General features: G+C 38.1%; 1 protein-coding gene across 5 annotated transcripts in view; it reads left to right on the forward strand.

Annotated features, from left to right (window-relative positions):
- The window catches only part of PCDH11X (protocadherin 11 X-linked), a 441,647-nt gene that overhangs the window by 197,626 nt on the left and 223,535 nt on the right, over nucleotides 1–20,486 (forward strand). For all 5 annotated transcript variants that reach the window (XM_090150278.1, XM_090150279.1, XM_090150282.1 and 2 more), the window contains one exon: nucleotides 3,862–3,933. In XM_090150278.1, coding sequence (XP_090006404.1) covers nucleotides 3,862–3,933 — 72 coding nt within the window. The remainder of the gene's footprint in view (nucleotides 1–3,861; nucleotides 3,934–20,486) is intronic.

Here is a 20,486-nt window from a genome sequence, read left to right on the forward strand (position 1 = left end):
AGATTCCATTTTACAATTTATTTTCTCTTGTAGATTTTGGAAGTGTGGATATTACCTGCCAAACTGTCATAAGTAATTATATGTTTATTAACTCATTGTACCTAATAAACAACAGGAAATTTTCATGATGAATTTCATTTTTGTCTAAAAAAAGATTGATGACTACTTTGATTAAATACTGAAGTTTTGTTTTGCTGTTACACTAGACAGAAAATTCCAAATATCAGCAAAATACTTTGCTCACAGTAATTTCAGTATTTCAAGCCTTTGTGCTGGACTTTATTGATTGCTGAGCTAGTAGTTCAGGGTACTTTCTAGGGGGTCGGGCAGAAGATGACGGATGTCACTTCTTTCTTAAATGAGAAAATACCTGAAAGCTGGACTTTCTGTGGGTAGGCAGGCAGGATTGCCTGGGCTTGGAGAATAGCTGCTAGGAATAGTGCATTTCCCAGTGGGATCTCCAAGATAAAGGAAACTTTTAAAGTCAGTAAAACCTCGGTGTTTTTTCTGCTTTGACCACTGCCTGCACCAAAACAGCTGTATAAGACAGAACAGTGGGAACTGAATCGGTTGTCCAGAAATGCCCTGTGCTTTTTGGGTCGTTGGCTGTACCAGAACTGACAGGCATTTCATCAAAAATGGAGGGAACCTCATTTATTCTAGAAGTCTCACCTGCCTGCTAGAAAGAATCAAATCTGTGCATGTACAAGAGCTAAGGGAGCTCTAATGGCACTGCTGAAACCATAATATAATATCCAGGTTGAAATCATTCCATCTTTATCTCATTATGACTGCAATTTTCTTCTATGTGTGAAACTTAAATGTCAAATTGAGGAAGTAGGGAGAACGTAAACAAAAGACTGTGGGCATGTTCCTATTGTTTCTTTAGAGAAATTGTACAAACTGCAGAAACTTGTAGGATGATGCTCCAAGCAGAATGGGGGATAAAGTCTTCCAAAAGCTCCCTGCATTCAGTAAAGAGCTTTTTATCTATGTTGGAAGAAAGATGCTCACAGGAGTGTTGTCTATCATTACCGCATTCCTCTTCTCTTAAAAATAAAAAATAAAAATAAAAAAAATAAAAAAGGAAAAGAGAACTTGTGGATAAGTGTGTCTCAGCATGTTGTAAGTAGGCAGCGTATAGACTAGAAGTACAATTGCTAGTTCAGAACAGTTATTTGCACAATCGTAACATGCTGAGTTTGAAGTTGCAGCAGATGTGCTGCTTGTAAGCAGTCCAAGTGCTGGTATTTGAGAGCTACCTTGCGTGCAGTCACAGCTCACAGAGATGCGTGTCTTTTTTATTCTGCAATTAAAAAAAAAAAAAGTCAGTGACTTCTAGGTTCTTTAGATCAGTACTTTTTTTTAAGCTTTCTTCCATGTTTACAGCATGGACTGGGCTCCATCAAAAGAGGGGTGGCCAGCAGGGACAGAGAGGTGATTGTTCCTCTCTACTCTGCTCTTGTGAGGCCCCATCTGGAATACTGCGTCCAGGTCTGGAGCCCCCATTACAAGAAAGACAGGGAGCTGTTGGAGAGGGTCCAGAGGAGGGCCACAAAGATGATCAGGGGACTGGAGCACCTCCCCTATGAGGACAGGCTGAAAGAGCTGGGCTTGTTCAGCCTGGAGAAAAGAAGGCTGCAGGGTGACCTCATTGCAGCCTTTCAGTACCTAAAGGGAGCCTACAAACTGGAGGGAAATCAACTCTTTGAAAGGGTGAGTGACAGCAGGACAAGGGGAAATGGTTTTAAGCTGAGGGAAGGAAGATTTAGGTTGGACGTCAGGGGGAAATTCTTTACGGAGAGAGTGGTGAGGTACTGGAACAGGCTGCCCAGGGAGGTTGTGGATGCCCCGTCCCTGGAGGTGTTCAAGGCCAGATTGGATGGGGCCCTGGGCAGTCTCGTCTAACATTAGGTGGAATGGTTGGTGGCCCTGCGTGTGGCAAGGGGGTTGGAGATTCATGATCCTTGAGGTCCCTTCCAACCCTGGCAATTCTGTGATTCTGTGATTCTGTAATAACTAGCAGTTGCCCCAAGATCTGCTCTGTGTGTCACTCTTGCAGTGTTATGTCACTGATGCTCCCCTTTGGAGGGGGGAAAGGCACTCATGGTTTCTGGGTAGTGGGAGCAGTAGCTAGCAAATGAGGAACCCAAGGTGCTAGTCAATGAGGAGCTCAGCATTAAGATGTGACTCAGTCATCATACCTTAAAGGCAGAGTGTTGTTTTAAAATGATACTCAAAAGTTTTGAGTGCTATCTCACCCAAATGTGCTTTTGTATCCTTTATGCTTTATCATCTCATACACATTCTTTTTGCTTTTTGTTTTTCCTCTGCTCTATAATAGCACTAATTGGATCAATGTTGTATAAAAAAAAAAAAGATGTGAAATTCAAAGGAAAATTACTTGTAAAGAAATACTCAGATTTTCAATGTCACTTCCTGGCAGGTTATCCCATATGGAGTTATTACGGTATCTTAGTACCACAATTGATATGTTTAATAATTTTCAGTATGTGTTTGGGTCCTTTTGATGCTTGATTATTACATTTAAAGAAAGATTACAAGGTGGAATACAGTTGCTTTTGAACATATGGAAAACACAGCCTTGCCTTTCCAGATGCATTCATTTTAACTCTTTTTAGTGTTCACTGTATCTGTGGTTATTTCTTTTTTCTTTTGAAATGCATTTATTGTTCTATTTCAAGAATGAATCATATTCAGTTGCCACCCCAAAATATAGCAACAAAAGTGGTACAAATGATTGTCTGTAATCTATTATTACAGGCAATCTAACCTGCCAAAACAAAATTTCCATTTAATAAGGTGTTTTTTTGAAATGAGCCTTGTGAATGTTCCGTGCTAACTGAAGTTGTTCACAAGTTCTGTATTTCAAAAAATTGTTTTCTTTCAAAAAATCATATTTCACTGCATATGACAGAAAATCCAATGGCATATGACTCCCACTTTGCAGTCTCCATTGGCATTTAGATCTCTCTAATATGATATCCAGATAAGATGATATTTATATTGCATATTGTTCAAAGGCTTTGTCCAAAGAGTGACATGATAGAGGTACTGTATTTAGGTACTGTATTTCAGGAAGAGGAAGATTTTCGCACCTAAATACAGTACATATCAACAGAAGATCTGTTTTGTGAAAACCATTGTTTTCATTTTACAACCTAAAGGAATTAGGCAGAAAAAAATGAAGGAGACTTGTTTGTATCTCTGCAGCAATGTGCACAGTTTCTTCCTTCGGAAATTCATATGGAGAAAATTAAAAGGAGCTGGCATCCTATTTGATGCTTAGTCCCAGTGTTTACTACTCTCGTGTATTTATTTCTGAAGCAGAGCAATTACAGAAAATATCAACTATTTGCAGCACATTTCAATAATATTAAAAAATGGAAGCGGAAGTGTGAAGGGTCAGCAAATCTAATTCTTTGAAGACTATTTTAATCTCTTTGATTACACAGACACTTGCTTTGAGGCAGTCAATCCTGAAAAATTTCAAGGTAGTGAAAAGCTGGAGAACACTAGCGATTCTCTTGTAAATTCTGCTGCTGGACCTCACTGAGATGGCAAATAATTTCAGGCTTTTGTTTGAGGTTTTTCACTTGCACACACAGATGGAGGTGTGCACCCCCACATCTGGAAGGTTAAAGCCACTCTATGAAAATTAGATTACTTGGCTGCAAAAGTATCTGACCTGCAGTCTACTCTAAATGCATGCAGTCATCATATATTTTGATTATTTTGTGTGAATTTTGTGCATGAGTATTTCCCTCAAGGGAAATTAATGCTGAATACTGATAGAGTGGTTGAACACATAACCTGAAGCATACTTTTCTCTCCTTAAAGCACACAAAAGAAATGGGAAGGCCGCAAACTCCTTTAAAAGAATCAACGCTGGAGCCATGGACTCAGCCACAGGTAGGGTGGAATGACTTTTCTCATAATGCTTTTTTTCTAATGGTGGTTTTTCTCAGTCTTAATAGAATCAATCTAAGGCTCTAAAGAAACATTGCTTTTAGGGTAGCTCTGTGGTTCTTACCATCATATGTCAAAATGATTTGTTTTGTTGTTTGGCTATCTGGATGATTGCTAGTGTTTTTTAGTTAAACTCTCAGGATCTGATTCAGCTTTTTTCTAGTGTAGAAATGCCACAATTATCTTTCCTTCAGCTTGTGTTCCTGACATGCTTGAAAGACTGAAAAACCTTACAAAGCCAAACAACTTTCTGAATGGAATGTCAAGAAACTGTGAGCATCTTCTGGCATAGAAATTGAGCTTGTGGAGTGATATTTTGAAAGGAAGGTTTGAGATTCAGCCTATTGTGTAATAGGATTTCTCTGAAAAGGAAGCAATACTTAATTACACAAAAAAAGATAAAGAAATGGAGAGATTAATGTACAGCACTTATATTTCTTTACACAGAGGGGTTTGGATTTTTTGGTCTTTCACTTCTGTGTTTTCTTTAGCAAATCATTGTAAATTTCTGACATGCAGAAGTTCAGATCCATTTTTGCTGTTTATTCCCTGTGTATCAGTGCACTGTACTGCATTTTGAAATATGTGGCTTCTGAGTGATAGGAGGGAAGGAAAGAGACAGTTCATTGTGTAGGTGAAACTAGATATTGCTGTTCTGGGAAAAGGTTTGGGTCCTAAAAGAGAAGGAGATGGAGCAGGGGTAGAGGTGAAGTGGGGAGCTGGAAGGCCCCACCTGGAAAACCAGACTGCTTCTGTAAATTCCCAGGGGAAGAGAGCTGCTGCTTTTTATGGATGTGGGGGCATTTTTTCCTTCAGCAGCAGGTTTGTAATTTGTTTGGTACAGTGCTTCTTCTTGACACAAGAACCTTCCTCGACTCTGCAGTGCTCACTTGTTGCTAAAGGTGGTAGTGAATCTATATGTGTAATGTCGAAGTTGAGAATTTACTGGCAGAGATTGAAAGAACCAGGAAGAGGTAGCAACCTTTGCTCTATAATTACAGCATTACTGTAGTATAGAGCAGGCTCTGTCTTGTATTTTCAGGCTGTAAGCAATCTACCCAAACAAAAATTCTCTTGTTTAGTTTTAAAAATTAAGGAATCGTAGAATCACCAAGGTTGGAAAAGACCTTCAAGATCATCCTGTCCAATAGTCCACCTACCACCAACAATTCCCCAGTAAAAAATGTCCCTTAGTATGACATCTAAACATTTCTTGAACACCTCCAGAAATGGTGACTCAACCACCTCCCTGGGCAGCCCATTCCAATGCCTCACCATTCTTTGGGAGAATAAATTTTTCCTGATATCCAGCCTGAACTTCCCCTGGCATAACTTGAGGCTGTTCACTCTCATGCTATCACTAGTTATACAGGAGAAGAAGCCAATTGCCACCTCACCACAACCTTCCTTCATGCAGTTGTAGAGAGTGATAAGATCTCCCCTTATCTCCCCTTCTCTTCTGCAGACTGAACAATCCCAGTTCCTTCAGCTGCTCCTTATAAGATCCCTCACCAGCCTCATTGCCCTTCTCTGGATATGCTCCAGGGCCTTGACATCTTTCTTGTAGTGAGAGGCCTAAAACTGAGCATAATACTCAAGATGCAGCCTCACGAGAGCAGAGTATAGGAGAAAAATCACCCCCTGCTGGCAGTGCTGTTCCTACTACAAGTCAGGATGCCCTTGGGCTTCTTGGCCACTTGGGCTCATTAGTGGCTCATGGCAGTGTAGCCGAGAGTCAATCAACAGCTTCAGGTCCATTTCTTCCATATTTTATAAAGATATGTGATCTTAGAGCTTCGGCTTGTTTTAGAGACTTGTTGACTCCAAAAGCATGTGGCAAACAGTGTAGGGATTTGGAAATAGAAAGAACCACACATCTCTACTGTTGTTTACTTTGTTCATGCTTTAGTATGTTTGCTTTAAAATTAATTGTGATACTAACTGTGGAGGCTTTTGTAGGATGATCTATACAGCTGATTCCAATTTGGTAGCATTCCTGGTAGTTCAAAGATAAGTTCTTCACTGTAATCACACGAGGTGCCTCCCTATATGCAGAAAGAAGGCTATTATGTGCACTCACAGAAACTTTGTACTGCAGGGAAATCCCTCAGATGTTACTCTCCTCTGCTACTTCCTTACTATGGAAGTTGTTACTATGTCTTCATACAGCATACACCCGACTTATTTCTAGATACTGCATGGCCAAAACTCCATGGCCAAGACTCCAAGCGCCTCTATCCAGACAGTTGCTAATCACAATCATTAGGAGTGCATTGATCTGTGTCTGCAATCAATAATGTTTATGCACAAGACTGCAGGAGCTTGCAGTGGTCTATAGTTGCTAATAGACAGTAGCTTCTTATGTGCAGGCACGAAAATATTGAGGAAAGTGTTTTGTTAAAGCAGTTACTGCTGAACAGCTAATGAATTGTTATGGAAGGATAGCAGATTCCTCCTGTTCCCTTGCTTGCACAAAGTGCTGCAGGGAGGTGAAGATCCTGATGTTGGGGCTGAATTTCAGCTTGTTGGCACTCAAGGGAGAAGCTGAGTTTCTGAGCTGTGAGAGGAGGTTGGAAGCAGTGTGATCACAGTGTGGTGTGGTCTGGTGCATGAATGTGGGTTAGAGAGGTGATCTTTTGCAGCCTGTTCTCTGGTGGCTTGTGCAACTGCTGCCTGTGTTGGTGAAGAAATATTCTGTTGGACTGTTGCAGTGCAAAAAACAATCTTTGTTTTTCCATGTTCTTTCACCGTGTTACATGATCACTTCTGAAAGCTGTGTTTGCCACTGCTCTGTTTAATGGGTATGTGGATTAGAATGTGAACTGCTTTTGTCATTCCTGTTCATTTTTGGAAAAAAAAAATCCTGCCTTTTAAAAAAAGTACACACAGAGAAGCTAACACCCATATGCCTTTCTGTTTCATGGAGAGAAGAAATGTAATCAACAAAATCAAAAACTGCTGGAGCCATTATTGTTGCACAAAATTAAATTAGTTGTTAATTCTTTCACGGATGTAATTCTGGCCCCTGCAAATCCCTCCTTAGATATTTTGTATAAAGTGAGTAAAAATTCATGGCATGAATAAAAGCTTTGTCTATTTTATGAGCGACAGGCAAATGTTCCAAATGGTACTCATAAAGCAAATGGTTCCCAGCTCTAAAAGGAGGAGGAATATATTTAAAAGCCACCAGAATGAGTCGTGAGTAAAACCAACTCCTATTTACAAGACGGTATTATTTACATGAAAGTTTTTTTGATTTTTATTTCTTCCCCCCCTGAGGGAAGGACTCACTACTTTTGTCTACTTAATAATAACAGTAAAAAATCATTACATTTTCTTGGGCTATTTACTGCATTTTCCATGTTCAGAGTTGCTGTGGGATACGTTTTATCAACAGAGTGAGTGAAAAAAAAAATAGCTGAGAGCACAGCTTCGGTGTTCAGGGCCAAACAGTCAGTGAAGCAGAAAGCACCACATCTGTCCCCTAATACCAGGAGGTGAGAAGCTGATCCATATTAGTGGTTGGACAATTTCACGCAGTCTGACGGAAACAAACACAGTGCTTTCTGCGTGGAAGGAGGGAAGGCTGCGTGTTTCGTGCTCTGTCATGGTTTTGTTTATTTGCTCAAAGATTCATCTTAGATGTAGCTGCTTAGTTGAAAAAAATTTGGAACTGAACTGCTCAATTACACAAAAAATGAAGAACTATGGTGCTTTGTCAGATTGACTTCTTTAGGGTAGGGGTTTTTTGTTTGTTTATGTTTTGGGTTCTGTTTCTTCTTTTTTTTTCTTTTTAATAAATTCCTAGAGCAATATGTCATTGCTGAAATGGCAGTTCTTTTTCATGGCCATGCCCATTAACTTGTGCTTTTCTGTGAACTCAATGAATGGAAACTGATGTTCCTACCTGAAAAGTGCAAGACTAGTTTTAATAAATGTGGGACAAACCCTTTGCACATAAAGAATGTGTGCTAGTAGTTGACCAAATAGACTTGTCATTGGTTTACAAGCTTTATTTAAACACTAAGTACCATGTATTCCTCTGGTTATATTTTTGCCACTTTGTCTGATTAAACGTTTAGCTGATAAACACTGCCAAGGCTGTTTACAGCCACTGCAGTTGAAAATACCTGCTTATAGCCTCTATGATTATGGTAGTTATACAAAGGGCAATTTAATATCGAACCAATCTGTGAGGTTTAAGTTTTGGACTTTGCAGATACTATTTTAAAATCTGAAGTTTGTATGGTGAAACTAAAGAATATAGTGATTGGGATTATTTGAATTCAGAAGCAGTTTTATGCTGACAAATTACTAATTGGATAAAACTAGAAAGAGAGAGTAAGGATTTACCAAAATAAAGAAAAAGAGCAATGATTAAGATTACCTGGCTTAAAACTGTTCAGTAGCAGAGTATTTTGATTAAAACGTTTTTGTTGTTGTTAGATTCTTTCATGACTGTCTGTTCTGCATCTAGGTAAAGTAATGTCTGCAAGTGATTCCAGGAGGTGTTTCACACAGTACAATATGAGAAGACAGTGTTACTAGTGCTGGAGCTTTTCTTTACTAATTCTAACATCTCCAGTTGCTCTTACTAAAAAGCCAGAGTGAAGTTGCATTAATTTTCTTGGCCTAAATGTAGTGTAATTACCTTAATGAACACTTCTGTCCTCTTTCCTCATGCTCTTCCTTTTCCACAGCGCTGCATGAAAATGCAATCCATGAAGGTTTATAGTTCCCCCAGGAGTTCTCAGGGAGGGATGAATATCCAGGGATTACAGATCTGTCAGTCTCAGGTAGCGTACATCCACATGTGCCTCATAAATAAGCACCATCCGGCACCAACATGGCTTTATTACCACCTGGTGTCTTACCGCAGCAGTGAGTGTGACCAGCAGGAGCAATAAGGTACAGGCTCAGGGAAACATTTGTCTCTCAAAAGCAAAAGGGGAAAATGACTTGCAACTCTGGCTTTCTAGTTTTGCTTTATCTCTCTTGGTGTGCAGTGCACATTCTTTTTTCTTTTTCTTTTTTTTTTTTTTTTCTTTCTTTTTTGAAACAATTACTTTTTGTGGAAAGGAAAAACCCCTCAGACTGAAATCTAATTACAAATGATAGAGTGCAGTATTTTTCTGCTCAATTTTAAAGAATCACTTTATAATCTCGGAACAGTGGATAACAACATCACTAATCCAATATTTTAACAGTAAATACGTTTGATGATGGGAATTGCTACACTAATCTTATATCCCTCCACAGTATAGTTAAGAAATCCACAGGGGGTTTTACTAATCAGTTTTTGTGAAGTAAATCAAGTCATGTAATTCTCGTTCACTCTAAATGCCCTGCAACTGCCAGCAGAGCTATGTGCATTATTTTTTATTCTTTTCCCAGCTTTATACTCCCATTTGCAGCCAAGCTTTTCCTTTCAATATGCAGAAAAGAGACTCTGGGAGAGAGGTCTCCAAGCATCCTCTGTAAGATAAAGTTTGTCTCACAGAGAATTGGCCATGCACAATGCTACTATTCCTGCTGGGGTGGAAGGGAGTCCTGGGATGGAAGAGTTTCCCATAACCACCACAGTCTGACCATGTGCACCGCTGCACTTTTGAGGCATATGGTTTTGGTTACTTAGATTCTCATTTTACTGAGCAGAGTTTTTTGCAATATGGCATCTTGTGCTCCTCTTCAAAGAGACTGTCAAAACTAAAAAGTTTTTCTACTTTTTTTTTTTTTATAAACAATAGAGCATTTTACATTACAGAGAAATATTAACTATTGTGGTTAAATATTTGAAGAGAAGCAACCAATGAGAATTCTATGCCTATTTTCTCCCACAATTCGTAGGAACAGAATTATTCTCCATAATGTCCTTGTGTGCTGTTTGCCTGGCTCACAGCTTCAGCTTTTAGGATTTTAAATCAGCAAAAAATCAGAATTAAAGCTTATTTCTGACTCAGTGTCTTTAGCCTAGATACAAATCAGTCACCTAAATGTATCTACACAGCCTAGCCATACCCAAGCTATACTTAGTATTTAGGAGCTGTGTGCTTAAAATAATCCCATTTTATTTGATGCCTTAATAAATTTACATGTGCCTTGACTACCTTTTTTGTTTGAATGGAACTTCAATTATAATCCTTGATTCTGACACAAAAGACAGTAATTAAAAAAGAGAGAGAGGAAGATCAGTGCAGAAAGTGTTAGTCTTCTAAATGCAATTAGAATTGCCCACAAAGCTGTTTTCGAGCACTACAGACCTGCTTTTTTGTCTCTTAAAATGGAGGCTTCACAAACTAGAAGCTAACTGATAGCAGCCAGTTGTTTTGATCTGACTTGAGTACCAATAGGGTTGAAATAATCTTTTATTATGAAACTTGAGAGAAAAACACACTAATTTTTGCACTTTAGAAGTAATTATAGAGGGTATCCTAATAAACATTGAATCTTTCTGGCATGGGCTGGTGCAATACCTGGCTACCCAAAAGTACAATACTATTTCATTTTAGCTGTGACTCTAGGCTATGTTGCGTGTAGTATTCCTGACATTCTATGGAAACAATGCATCCAGAAATCAGGCTGCAGTTCTGAAAGGAAGTATATTAATTGGAAATGAGCAGTAACTATTCCTTGTCTAGTGAGCATTTTTCCTGACTGGGAAGAATACCAATGTACCATATATAAATCATTATATCATTATAATGATGTGTAGTTGATTAGGCCACTAGGGCTATTCAATAGCAAATGTAAGTAAGCTGATATATTTTTAAAATATTTATCAAAAGTAAAAAATGCAGTTATTTCTAGAATTGTAAATGATGAGAATACTTCTTACTGTTTGTATATTGTTTCTTTGCAAGAGACCCAGGAGATTGTTGATTACATTGGTTACCCCGTAGCTGAAGGGGCACTGAAGTTTATCCGGAAAACTGTTTTATGTATTTCTAAGAGCTAGTGAAAGTAGTATATCTTGGAAAAGAGTTAGCTTTGAATTTGTGTTAATTTCTTGAAGGTTGAAGACATTTTTTTTGTGACAATAAATAAAGAATAATAGAGTTCCTTAAAGTGGTGCCTCAAAGCATGATAGGTGATGTAAATATTGTGGAGCTTTGCATTTTTTATATGCTATTACAAATCAAAACTAAGAAGATGGCAAAATTGCAATTGTATTTTGTTTTGCTCTGTGTGAAGATTAATTTAGAGATTAATGCAAATGCAAGTAAAATCTAATTTATTTGAAGAATGATTCAAAATCTAAATAGGCACTTCTTCTGCCATGGAGCAGTGTCGCTTAGATAACCTGGGCAACAGTAATTCTCTTTTTAATTAATCTAGTAGGATTAATTTGATGTGCTTTCTGTGTATATACTTATACAATTTATATATATGTAAGTATGAATATATGTATATGCATGTTTTTTTTCAAGATCTACTTTTTGCTATAGCATTTGAATGTTGAAAGTTAGGAGCTGATGTAGCTAGAAAGTCTCTCAGAGAAAATAAGAAAAAAAAACAGAAGATGTAGGAGCCTTGCAAGCACTGGATTTGCATTGATTTCAGCAGGGGACACCATTATAAAGGCAGAAAAAAATCCCATTTCATTTTTAAGTTTATCTGTTTTCCACACCAGTGTATGATTCTGTGATTAGAAACTCTTGTTTTGATCTAAGCTGCTGTTTTCTTATGAGTTAATTAAAATAAATGAGAACTCAAAAGGCAGTTTTCATACTTGCCTTGTTGTATTTTCAGATGTTCAGATCTGTAAAAGCGGAAAGCCTGTCACTTTATGGTTTGTATCTCTGTGGACAGACACTTGCATGTTTGTCTGTGTCAGATTGTTCCATGTACTTTCAGTTCCCAAATGTCAAAACTGCTGGGTGGAAAAGTGAGGGATAATGAAGGTTTCAGGTCCTTACTACCTTTAAATATTTAAATCTTTTTTAACTCATTCACTCAGACACTGAAGAACATCTTTTCTTTTTTCACCCACTGCAGCAGCAATGTTCTATGTCTAGTTTCTTTGGCTCACACTGCTAAATCTTTTCCTTCCTCTTGCTTGTCACATGTCTGAGTTGTTGTTACAGACTTGAACAGCAGTGGAAATGGGGAAAGAGTTGTTAACAAGGGAAGGGAGCTCAGCTGCAGAGCATTACCCACAAATGCAGTCCACTGTGCATGAAAACAGGTAACCCAGAAAGCATGCTGCCAACTTGCTTCTCACTGGATCCGTAGGAGGGGAGAAGACTGCTTATAACAGACAGCTGATTTATTCCCCTTTGCTGTATGCTGAGGTGGATGAGATGGGGCACTCAGTAGTGAAATATCCTGTGAAGGTGTTTAAAAAGGGTGGGTAGACAGCTACTCCTTCATCTTGTAAGGTGCTGGAAAGCTCTGTCAATGCTTAAGTAAATCACCTCAGAGCAGCTTTCAGAAAATGTAGATGAGATCTTCAAGGTGCTTAGTTATCTATTGGGACTGTCAGAACAGCTTTCCTTCCCACAGTATTTCTTCTGGCATCTCTCCTTTTTGACAAGAAAGCAGAGACGGCCCCATTATGCCGGCGAAAGCATTAAGAGAATCATTAAGTTGCACTGGACTGTAACTTACATGCTCTGAGCTGTGTTCAACATGCATAAATCTTAAAACAGAAAACATAAACTGGGCATGTTCACAGAGGCAGTTTTTCTGGTGTCCGGTTCAGTGTCCCTCATAGAGCAGTCAGTGGTACCACGAGGCTGAGATGTACTCAGGAACAAAAGCATCCCTCTGATTGCTGCTGCTGATGAGTGTCCTGGTACATCTCAGAATGGAGGGAGTTGGCTGAAAAGCTTTAGGAAAGCATGAACATAATAACAGCATTCTTGTGTTATGTTTTGAACCTTAAAATTGGCATCAGAGAGGACCTTTGCATGGCTGAGTGCATGAGGGAATGACTTCGGACTTGTTGGGCTTTTAACTGTCAACTTCCTGAGGTTTTTCTCTCTCTGTGCTTTTAGGAAACTTAACCATGTTTTCTTGACGGTGGCTTTATTTATTTTTATTTTTTTTTAATTATGATTTATTGTTTTTTTGTTTTTTACTAGGTTTAATAAGGATGTTAAGTCTTTTCTCCTGATGCATTAGCTATGCAAATTTTATTTTCCAGGAGAGCAAACACAGACTGCCATAAAATCTTGCCACATGAGATACTAGATATGTCATGTCATAGAATCATAGAATGGTCTGGGTTGGAAAGGACCACAATGATCATCTAGTTTCAACCCCTCTGTTATGTGCAGGGTCACCAACTGGCAGAGCAGGCTGCCCAGAGCCACATCCAGCCTGGCCTTGAATCCCTCCAAGGATGGGGCATCCACAACCTCCTTGGACAGCCTGTTCCAGTGCTTCACCCTTTGTTGTGATGCACACTGGTCCTGATTCTGTAACGCTGAACAAAGAACAAAACCCGATGCAAGCGTTCATTTAAAATGCAAATATCGACAATTATTCACAAACTCAGTGAGGGCCCTCTCTGTACATAGATCAAACTGTAGTTCGTGCATCTTCAGTGCTGGAAATTGGTGTTTAACTGAGTTTCATGAGATGAAATAAGGTATTTCTTCAGTCCGTTAACTTATATTATTATTGTCGTGCATCCCTTGTGTAGTCTGTGCCTCTCCTGATTGCTGTTGCCAGGTCACTTCCCCTTGCAGTCATTTTCTCGGCTACAAAATCAGTTGTTTTTCTTGAAGGATGTTTTATGGACTGATTAATTTTTTGGCTGCGAATTATTGTGTATAAAGCAGATACACTCCAACTTGGTTCGCCGGTGGCTATCCAGTAATGGATATTACGTATCCATTGAAAGCCCAAATGAGATTAACACCACTGCTCTCTCCATCTGCCTTTGAGAAAGAATTCAATAAATAACAAGTTATATAAGGGAAGATTATCACATTGTATTCAGCATTTACAGTAGCTAAATTGTAAATTGTATAAATTAGTATAGTTTGTGCATTAATTCTGGCAAGGAGACAGGAGCCCACTTGGAGCAGGCAGGCACTGTACCTATGCTGAGCTCCTCACCCAGCCCAGCCTTGCGGGTAGCCATTGTCACCCATCTAAATTCCTCAGGCTGGGCCTCTGCTCCTCAGGCTGGGTCTTGTAGGCTTGCAGAAAGCAAAGTGGCAGCTGAATTTTGCCTGCTTCTTCCCAACATCCTATGCTGGACAACTTCTTAAAAGCTCATGTTAAGTTTTTATTGGTTGTGTTGATCTGCAGGGGACTGCAAAGTAGGGAGAGGATTTAAAAAACAAACAAACAAACAAACAAACAAAAAAAAACATTATGGAGATTTTGCCTGTTTTGATTGCTTTGGGCTGCAGATTCTGATGCTGTGCTGGGAGTGCTGAGTCCAGCCTGACCACATGGCTGCCTTATAGGTGCCCCCTGATCTACAGCCAAGTGCCTGTGCAGTGTGCATAGAGGATGTGTATCCTCTCAGAATTTAAGAAATAAGACCTTCCATCTTTCTTTCATCTGTGTCATGTTATCCCATTGCACCTCAGCAGCAACTACTGATTTTCATGCAGGTCATCAAAATGAGTAGCTGTAATACATACTCAGGAAGACTTTCATCTGAAAAGGGAGATTGCTCTAGTGGCAGCTGGAGGATGATTTCAAGCCATTTCTGTCAATCTGTCTGAGCCCACCTCTGTCTTCTAGCATCACAAGTTTTTGTACAAGTACTTGTCTTCTCTTAGAACTAAAATATTTTTATTTAGTAACCAACCAGGAGATGCATGCAAAAAAATTAATTCCAGAATCTATCACTGCAGTCATATTTTTTCCTAAAGAATTGAATGAATTGCATTCCAATATAATTTATAGCTTTTCATGAGGTTTTAGGTAAGTAGAATCTTCAAATTTTTCTTAGCAATTCAAAATCCGTAGTTATTTACAAGATAAAAAATTAGCATAAAGACTGAAAAGTCCATAAAGACAGTAATGAGGGAAATACTTTGGGTGAACATGGATAACGTTGATAATAGAAATGCAAATTTTACTTTGAATATACTAATAAAATTTGCTTTGAGAAGAGATATTTCCCATTAAATATAACTTGCATCTGAACAACATGTTTTTCACACTGTTATAAGGTAACTAAATTCTCCTGGCCATATGTTGTATTCCATCTAGGAGCCATGAACTCTGCTTTGACGTCTGGAGGTAGCTTTTCAATACATATCATTCTTTTCATATGTGAACTGTTATTTGCAAGGCTCACACAACCTTACTTACTATTATGTATAGGAATTTTACTAGCTAATTCTGATTTGTTTATTTATGAAGCTAGGTTAATGAAAATGCCATTAGAAAAGCATGTCACATTCCAGCTAGTAGATTCTGGTGCTGTAGACCAAGACTATAGTTTGGAAAATGATGACCAGAACAGTTTTCTGTTTTGAATTTATTTTGACATGCCTCTGTGCTTTCCCAAATACCACATAAGGATAGTAAATATATTTATTGTGTATTATACTGTTTTTTTCTAATTCTAATACATTTTAGAAGTAGATCAGACACAGAAAGGAATTAATGTTTCAAACACTATGACAGCCATGCAGAAGTAGAATCCTTCATGCCTGAAAAGATGCATATTCTACTGCTTTGTTTTTAAATCCATAAATTTTCATTAGTGACAGAGTACTTAGTAATGTGATGAATTTCACTGTATGGTAGCAGTATGTATGGTGTAAGCCACAAAGCAAAGGAGAAATTGTACCTTATTTGTCATGATGCCATGACTTGTGGAAACTTTCTTTATTGAGATGCTCACTATTAGTTACTATGATGGCCAAGATTATTTTATTGTTTTACACTTTGAGGCTTTCAGGGCTGTATCTTCTTAAAACTGAAGTACTAACATTTTCATAAGTATCTGCAATTTGGGGATGTTTTTAGTACTGGATTGTTTATCTGATAATATTCTGCACTTAAATTTGTTATTTTTGTTCAGAATTTACCCTCCAGATTGCTGTAGTTTTATTCTACAGCGTACATCTTTTCAAAGATGAATGAGAAAGTTCTTCCTTGTCTATATTCATGTTTTTTCCTTTGTTTTACCTTGTCATTTCTGCACGTGTGAGTTGTGATGTTCTCCTTCTGAATTTCATTTTTGAATGCTGTTGATCATTTGTCAATATCCATACAACTTCTATTATTCAAAATAGATACACGATTTGTATCCGCTGATTTTACTTTTGTCTTCAGCGGCTTCATATGAAATGATGGGACAAAGCAGTCAGCTCTCATTGAGAACAAAGCTCTTGCTCCTTCTAAATTCAGATCTCTTTTTTCTTTAACTGTTTTATATGTCAAACACAGATCTTTGTGTAAATAAAAATAATTATGCTTTGTAATCCATTCTCTCCATTTCAGGATTTACTATGTTGCAACTCAAGAAACATCTTAACTTTCTTCTAAAGAGGAGAAACAAGAGGGGCCAGGTTGCTTTATTTATTTATTTTTCAGAACATTGCTATAATGGTAGGCTTCCAGGCTTCGCAGTTTCACAACAACTCGATAAAATAAAAATAAGCGTGCCATCACTATTTTATCTTGCTTCTTTCAGATGTGCTTCCTTCAGAATTGCTTCTTTCTTTCATAAATGTGGAACTCTGCTCGTCAGAGTCGCAGTCTGTTCACAAGCTCTGCCAAGTTGAGGATTTGAGAGAAAGTAAACAACTCAGTTGGAAACATGGATAGCAGGCACTGCACATACTCTAAGAAGCAGAGATATGCTGCTGTATTATACAAGAGTTCACTTAATGGAAAAATACTGTTTTCCTCGTAGAAGGAATGAATAATTCTTGCTAACCATTGTAAAGTAAGCCAATCATGCTTGACAACTGCACTCTGCTTAGGCAACTTTTCTATGAAGTTTTTTATAGCATCTTTGTTGAATAAGAAAAAGAGATTTTTGGCTTTCAGTTGCAATATAAACCAATATTTATATGAAATAAATCATGCTAGAACTACCTAGGAAAAAGAGAAAGAGCTTGGAGATGGGTAATTATTGAAGTCTTTCTTTACATATGAACTTGTTGCTCTTCATATATCCCTAGGATGTTAGTTTATTTGCTTGTTCTAACCTCCCTGATATGGCAGGGAAACATCCCACTAGGTCTGCTGGCTGAAAGCCCCATCCTGGCCTTCAGCACCTCCAGGGATTAGACATCCACAGCTTCTCTAGGAAGTCTGTGCCAGGGCATCACCATGCTCTGAGTAAAGAATTTCTCCCTAATGTCCAATCTAAACCTCCCCAAAGCCTTCTTTTCTCCAGGCTGAACAACCCCCAGTTCTCACAGCTTGTCCTCATCGGAGAGGTGCTGCCCTCTGAGCATCCTAATAGCCTCCCCTGAACCCACTCCAGTAGCTCCTCCTCCTCCCCTATGCTGGGGCCCCAGACTCCAGGTGGGGTCTCACTAGAGGGAATCACCTCTTTGCCCTGCTGGTTATGCAGATGTCTTGCAAAATAGTGCTCAGACTTTAATAGATTTTGGTTTCTGCAAACAGGCATTATTTAACTCATGCTTCTCAAGTAATTGCTTATTGCTCCTGTCTTCGCCAAACTTCCAGACAGCCATAAGCTGACAGGCAGTTCATAATTACCTTTGTAAAGAGGAGGTGGGTCTTCACTTTAAGAAGCACCTTAAAAACACTGCCTAAACCTATTTTCCTGAAGCAGAATTGCTGATAGATTTCCCCCTTTTTCTCTGCCTTGTTCCTCAGCAGACTTACTTTCCCACTTTTATATTTCCACACTTAGAGACAGCTGAAGATCAGAGCAGACCCCAAAATTATTGTTTTCTTGTACATCAGTCCCGTAGGTTTGTGAGGCCTTCTGACATTGATATCAGCTTAAGAGACTGTATGTTTTACTGAATTACCTCACTCCTCACAACAGCAGACTTTAGGGCTTAAGGGATATATTTTAGCTATAGTAGAAGTTGCCCTTATTAAGCTTCTTTCTGTCATATAGCTTTTCTTTAGAAACCTTGGAATGGCAGTGACACAATGCATTTAAAATAATATTTTGATTGCACTCAAATCAGAATTATCAGAGGGTGTAATTTAAGTTGCTGGGAAATATAACAGCCTCCTTTTTATACAGTAAAACTCCCATTCCGCTTAAGTAGTGTCTTGCTGGAGGAGACATCATATTTTCAAATGAAGTGAGCATAGGAATATTTTAAATGTTTTTTAGTAACTGCTGAAACTCTTATACTGCTCTTTGTGTGGTGATCATTCTGCATACAAACCAAGATCCCTTACAAGGCACTGGAAGCAGGAGTGTGATATAGAGAAATACTCAGAATGAGGAGGAGGCACGAAGCAGGATAGGTCATACTGTAAGCAGAAGCAAGGTAAACTTGTGTTGTTAGGAGGGAACAAAAACCCAACCTATATAGCAGAAGACGAAGCAAATATAGCTTTAGAAAATAAATGCTTCTGAATAAGATTGTTTGGGTATGATAGATGCATTGTCAACCTGCTGCAGCTAAAAGCTAAATACCTGAGTTGAGGAGGAAAAAAAAACACAATTGAAGAAAATCAATCATTGGGGTGTAGGCTATTAAATGTTGACAAGTGGTAAAGGCAGGTTATACTGCTCTAAAACTTTGGGGGATAGCAAAGCACCTTTGAGTAAACTTACACTCTTTAAATCAAAAATGAAAGTTCATTGTTTTCTTTCATGGCATTATATGTCAGGGGCCAGTATTCTCAGAGACTGTTTCACAGCATGAAATTACTGTTTTACTTGGTTCTTTATATTTTTGACCTTGAGATCTTGATCATTACAGTCTATCTACCTGACAACTGCAGAGTTCAGAAAAAGTTTAGATTCTGCAAAGATTTCTTTTTTTTTTCTTTTTAGTCAAATAATGAGCAATGCTGGTTATGCAAAGTGAAGGTCAAAAAAGCGTATTCATTACTTTCTGTAGAGAACATTACATAGAAAACCCACACAAATCATTCGTTTTTCTTCTACAGCCAAAGAATTCACCACAGAATTGCATGAAAATGCAAACTGAAGTCTTAAGGAGGCAATGTTTCAGACTAGTTAGAATTGCTTTCTTAAAATAACAAAGCTTCCATTGATTTCTACTTCTTTAATATACTTTAGACTGCAAGCTTTAGATAGTTCAAATTTATGTAGAAATTAGGGGGAATAGATGGAATGTGCTAACACTATGGAGACAGTCACGGGATTTCACTCTCATAATTTCACTTGTATTTTGTGATTCGGTCACTTTCTGAGGACTGAGCACCAATTACCAAAACTATGAGACAATGAAGGGGAGCTAGTAATCAGATTTAATGGTGACATCCTGCTGCCCTCTCCTCTTACTAATGGCTAGGAAATTCACTACTTTGTTATGCCAGTTTGTGCAGAGTAAATGGAGGAATACTGAGTGATGAATAGTAGTCATAACTTGAAGGTTTAGTTTCGTAGTTCTACAAGGAAGATACAGTAAAACTAAGAATAAAAAAGTCTCATCTGCTACTAGCATTGGTTATTTTTTCAAAAAGATAATTGAATCTCCCTTGTAATTTGTGTCCTATTACTCTTTTTCTCAGAGTTATAATATGTGGTGCATACATTATTTCTGTCACACAGTTGTGTCAAACTGACTGAATGAAATGTCAGGTCTAGAATCCTGAAGGGAAGCAGCCTTTGGTCACTTCTTAGCCTTTTCTGATATTTCAGTCAGCTGTTATAGGGGACAGTAGGTGGAGAAAGATTACTTGCTTAAAATCATTACATGACATAATTACATTTGTATTCTTCTGAATATTCTTCGGTAGGGGTAGCAAACTATCTAGTAAAAGTTAGCTACTCTTTTCTAACACAAAGAAGAAATTGCCTGAGAAGAAAAGCATACTGGAAATTATAAATCTTCCATAGTTGCCATAAGATATTGGAACAGAAAGGAAATGTAATATTGTGTGTTATATGGCTTATTACTGATTTATAGGCATTATTACATAGCTATCAAGGCTTCTCTACGGAGTGGAAGGAACTGAATGTATAACTGCTAATTAAGCCTAGACAAAATAAATTTTATGTGCTGTTTCCTATAGGTAACATCGTATGGTTGTGGAAGACTTTACAGTGAAATGAATGCAAAATGAAGAAATTGCTCTGCTGCTGTGCATGTATTAGTTTTCCCTAGAAACAAATTTCAGGAAACAATTCTTTGATGACCTTATCTGCTGCAGTGGGGTGTGAAGCTAGAAGGAATTTTTTAGGTGCTACTTGTGTCACCTAAGTGAGTGATAGCAGCCTATTTTATATCATATTTGCAAGCCCTGTGTGCTGAATGGAACCTAGGATAATTTGCAAGATTACTTAGAAAATCTTTATTTTAGATAATTTTATTGGATTTTGTATTTATTTGAATTGTTTTCATCTGATAATTTTTTGTTATGAGTACTTTTTCTTATAGTAA

Source organism: Phasianus colchicus, chromosome 14 (genome assembly GCF_987193195.1).
Source record: "Phasianus colchicus chromosome 14, bPhaCol1.hap1.1, whole genome shotgun sequence".
NCBI lineage: Eukaryota > Metazoa > Chordata > Aves > Galliformes > Phasianidae > Phasianus > Phasianus colchicus.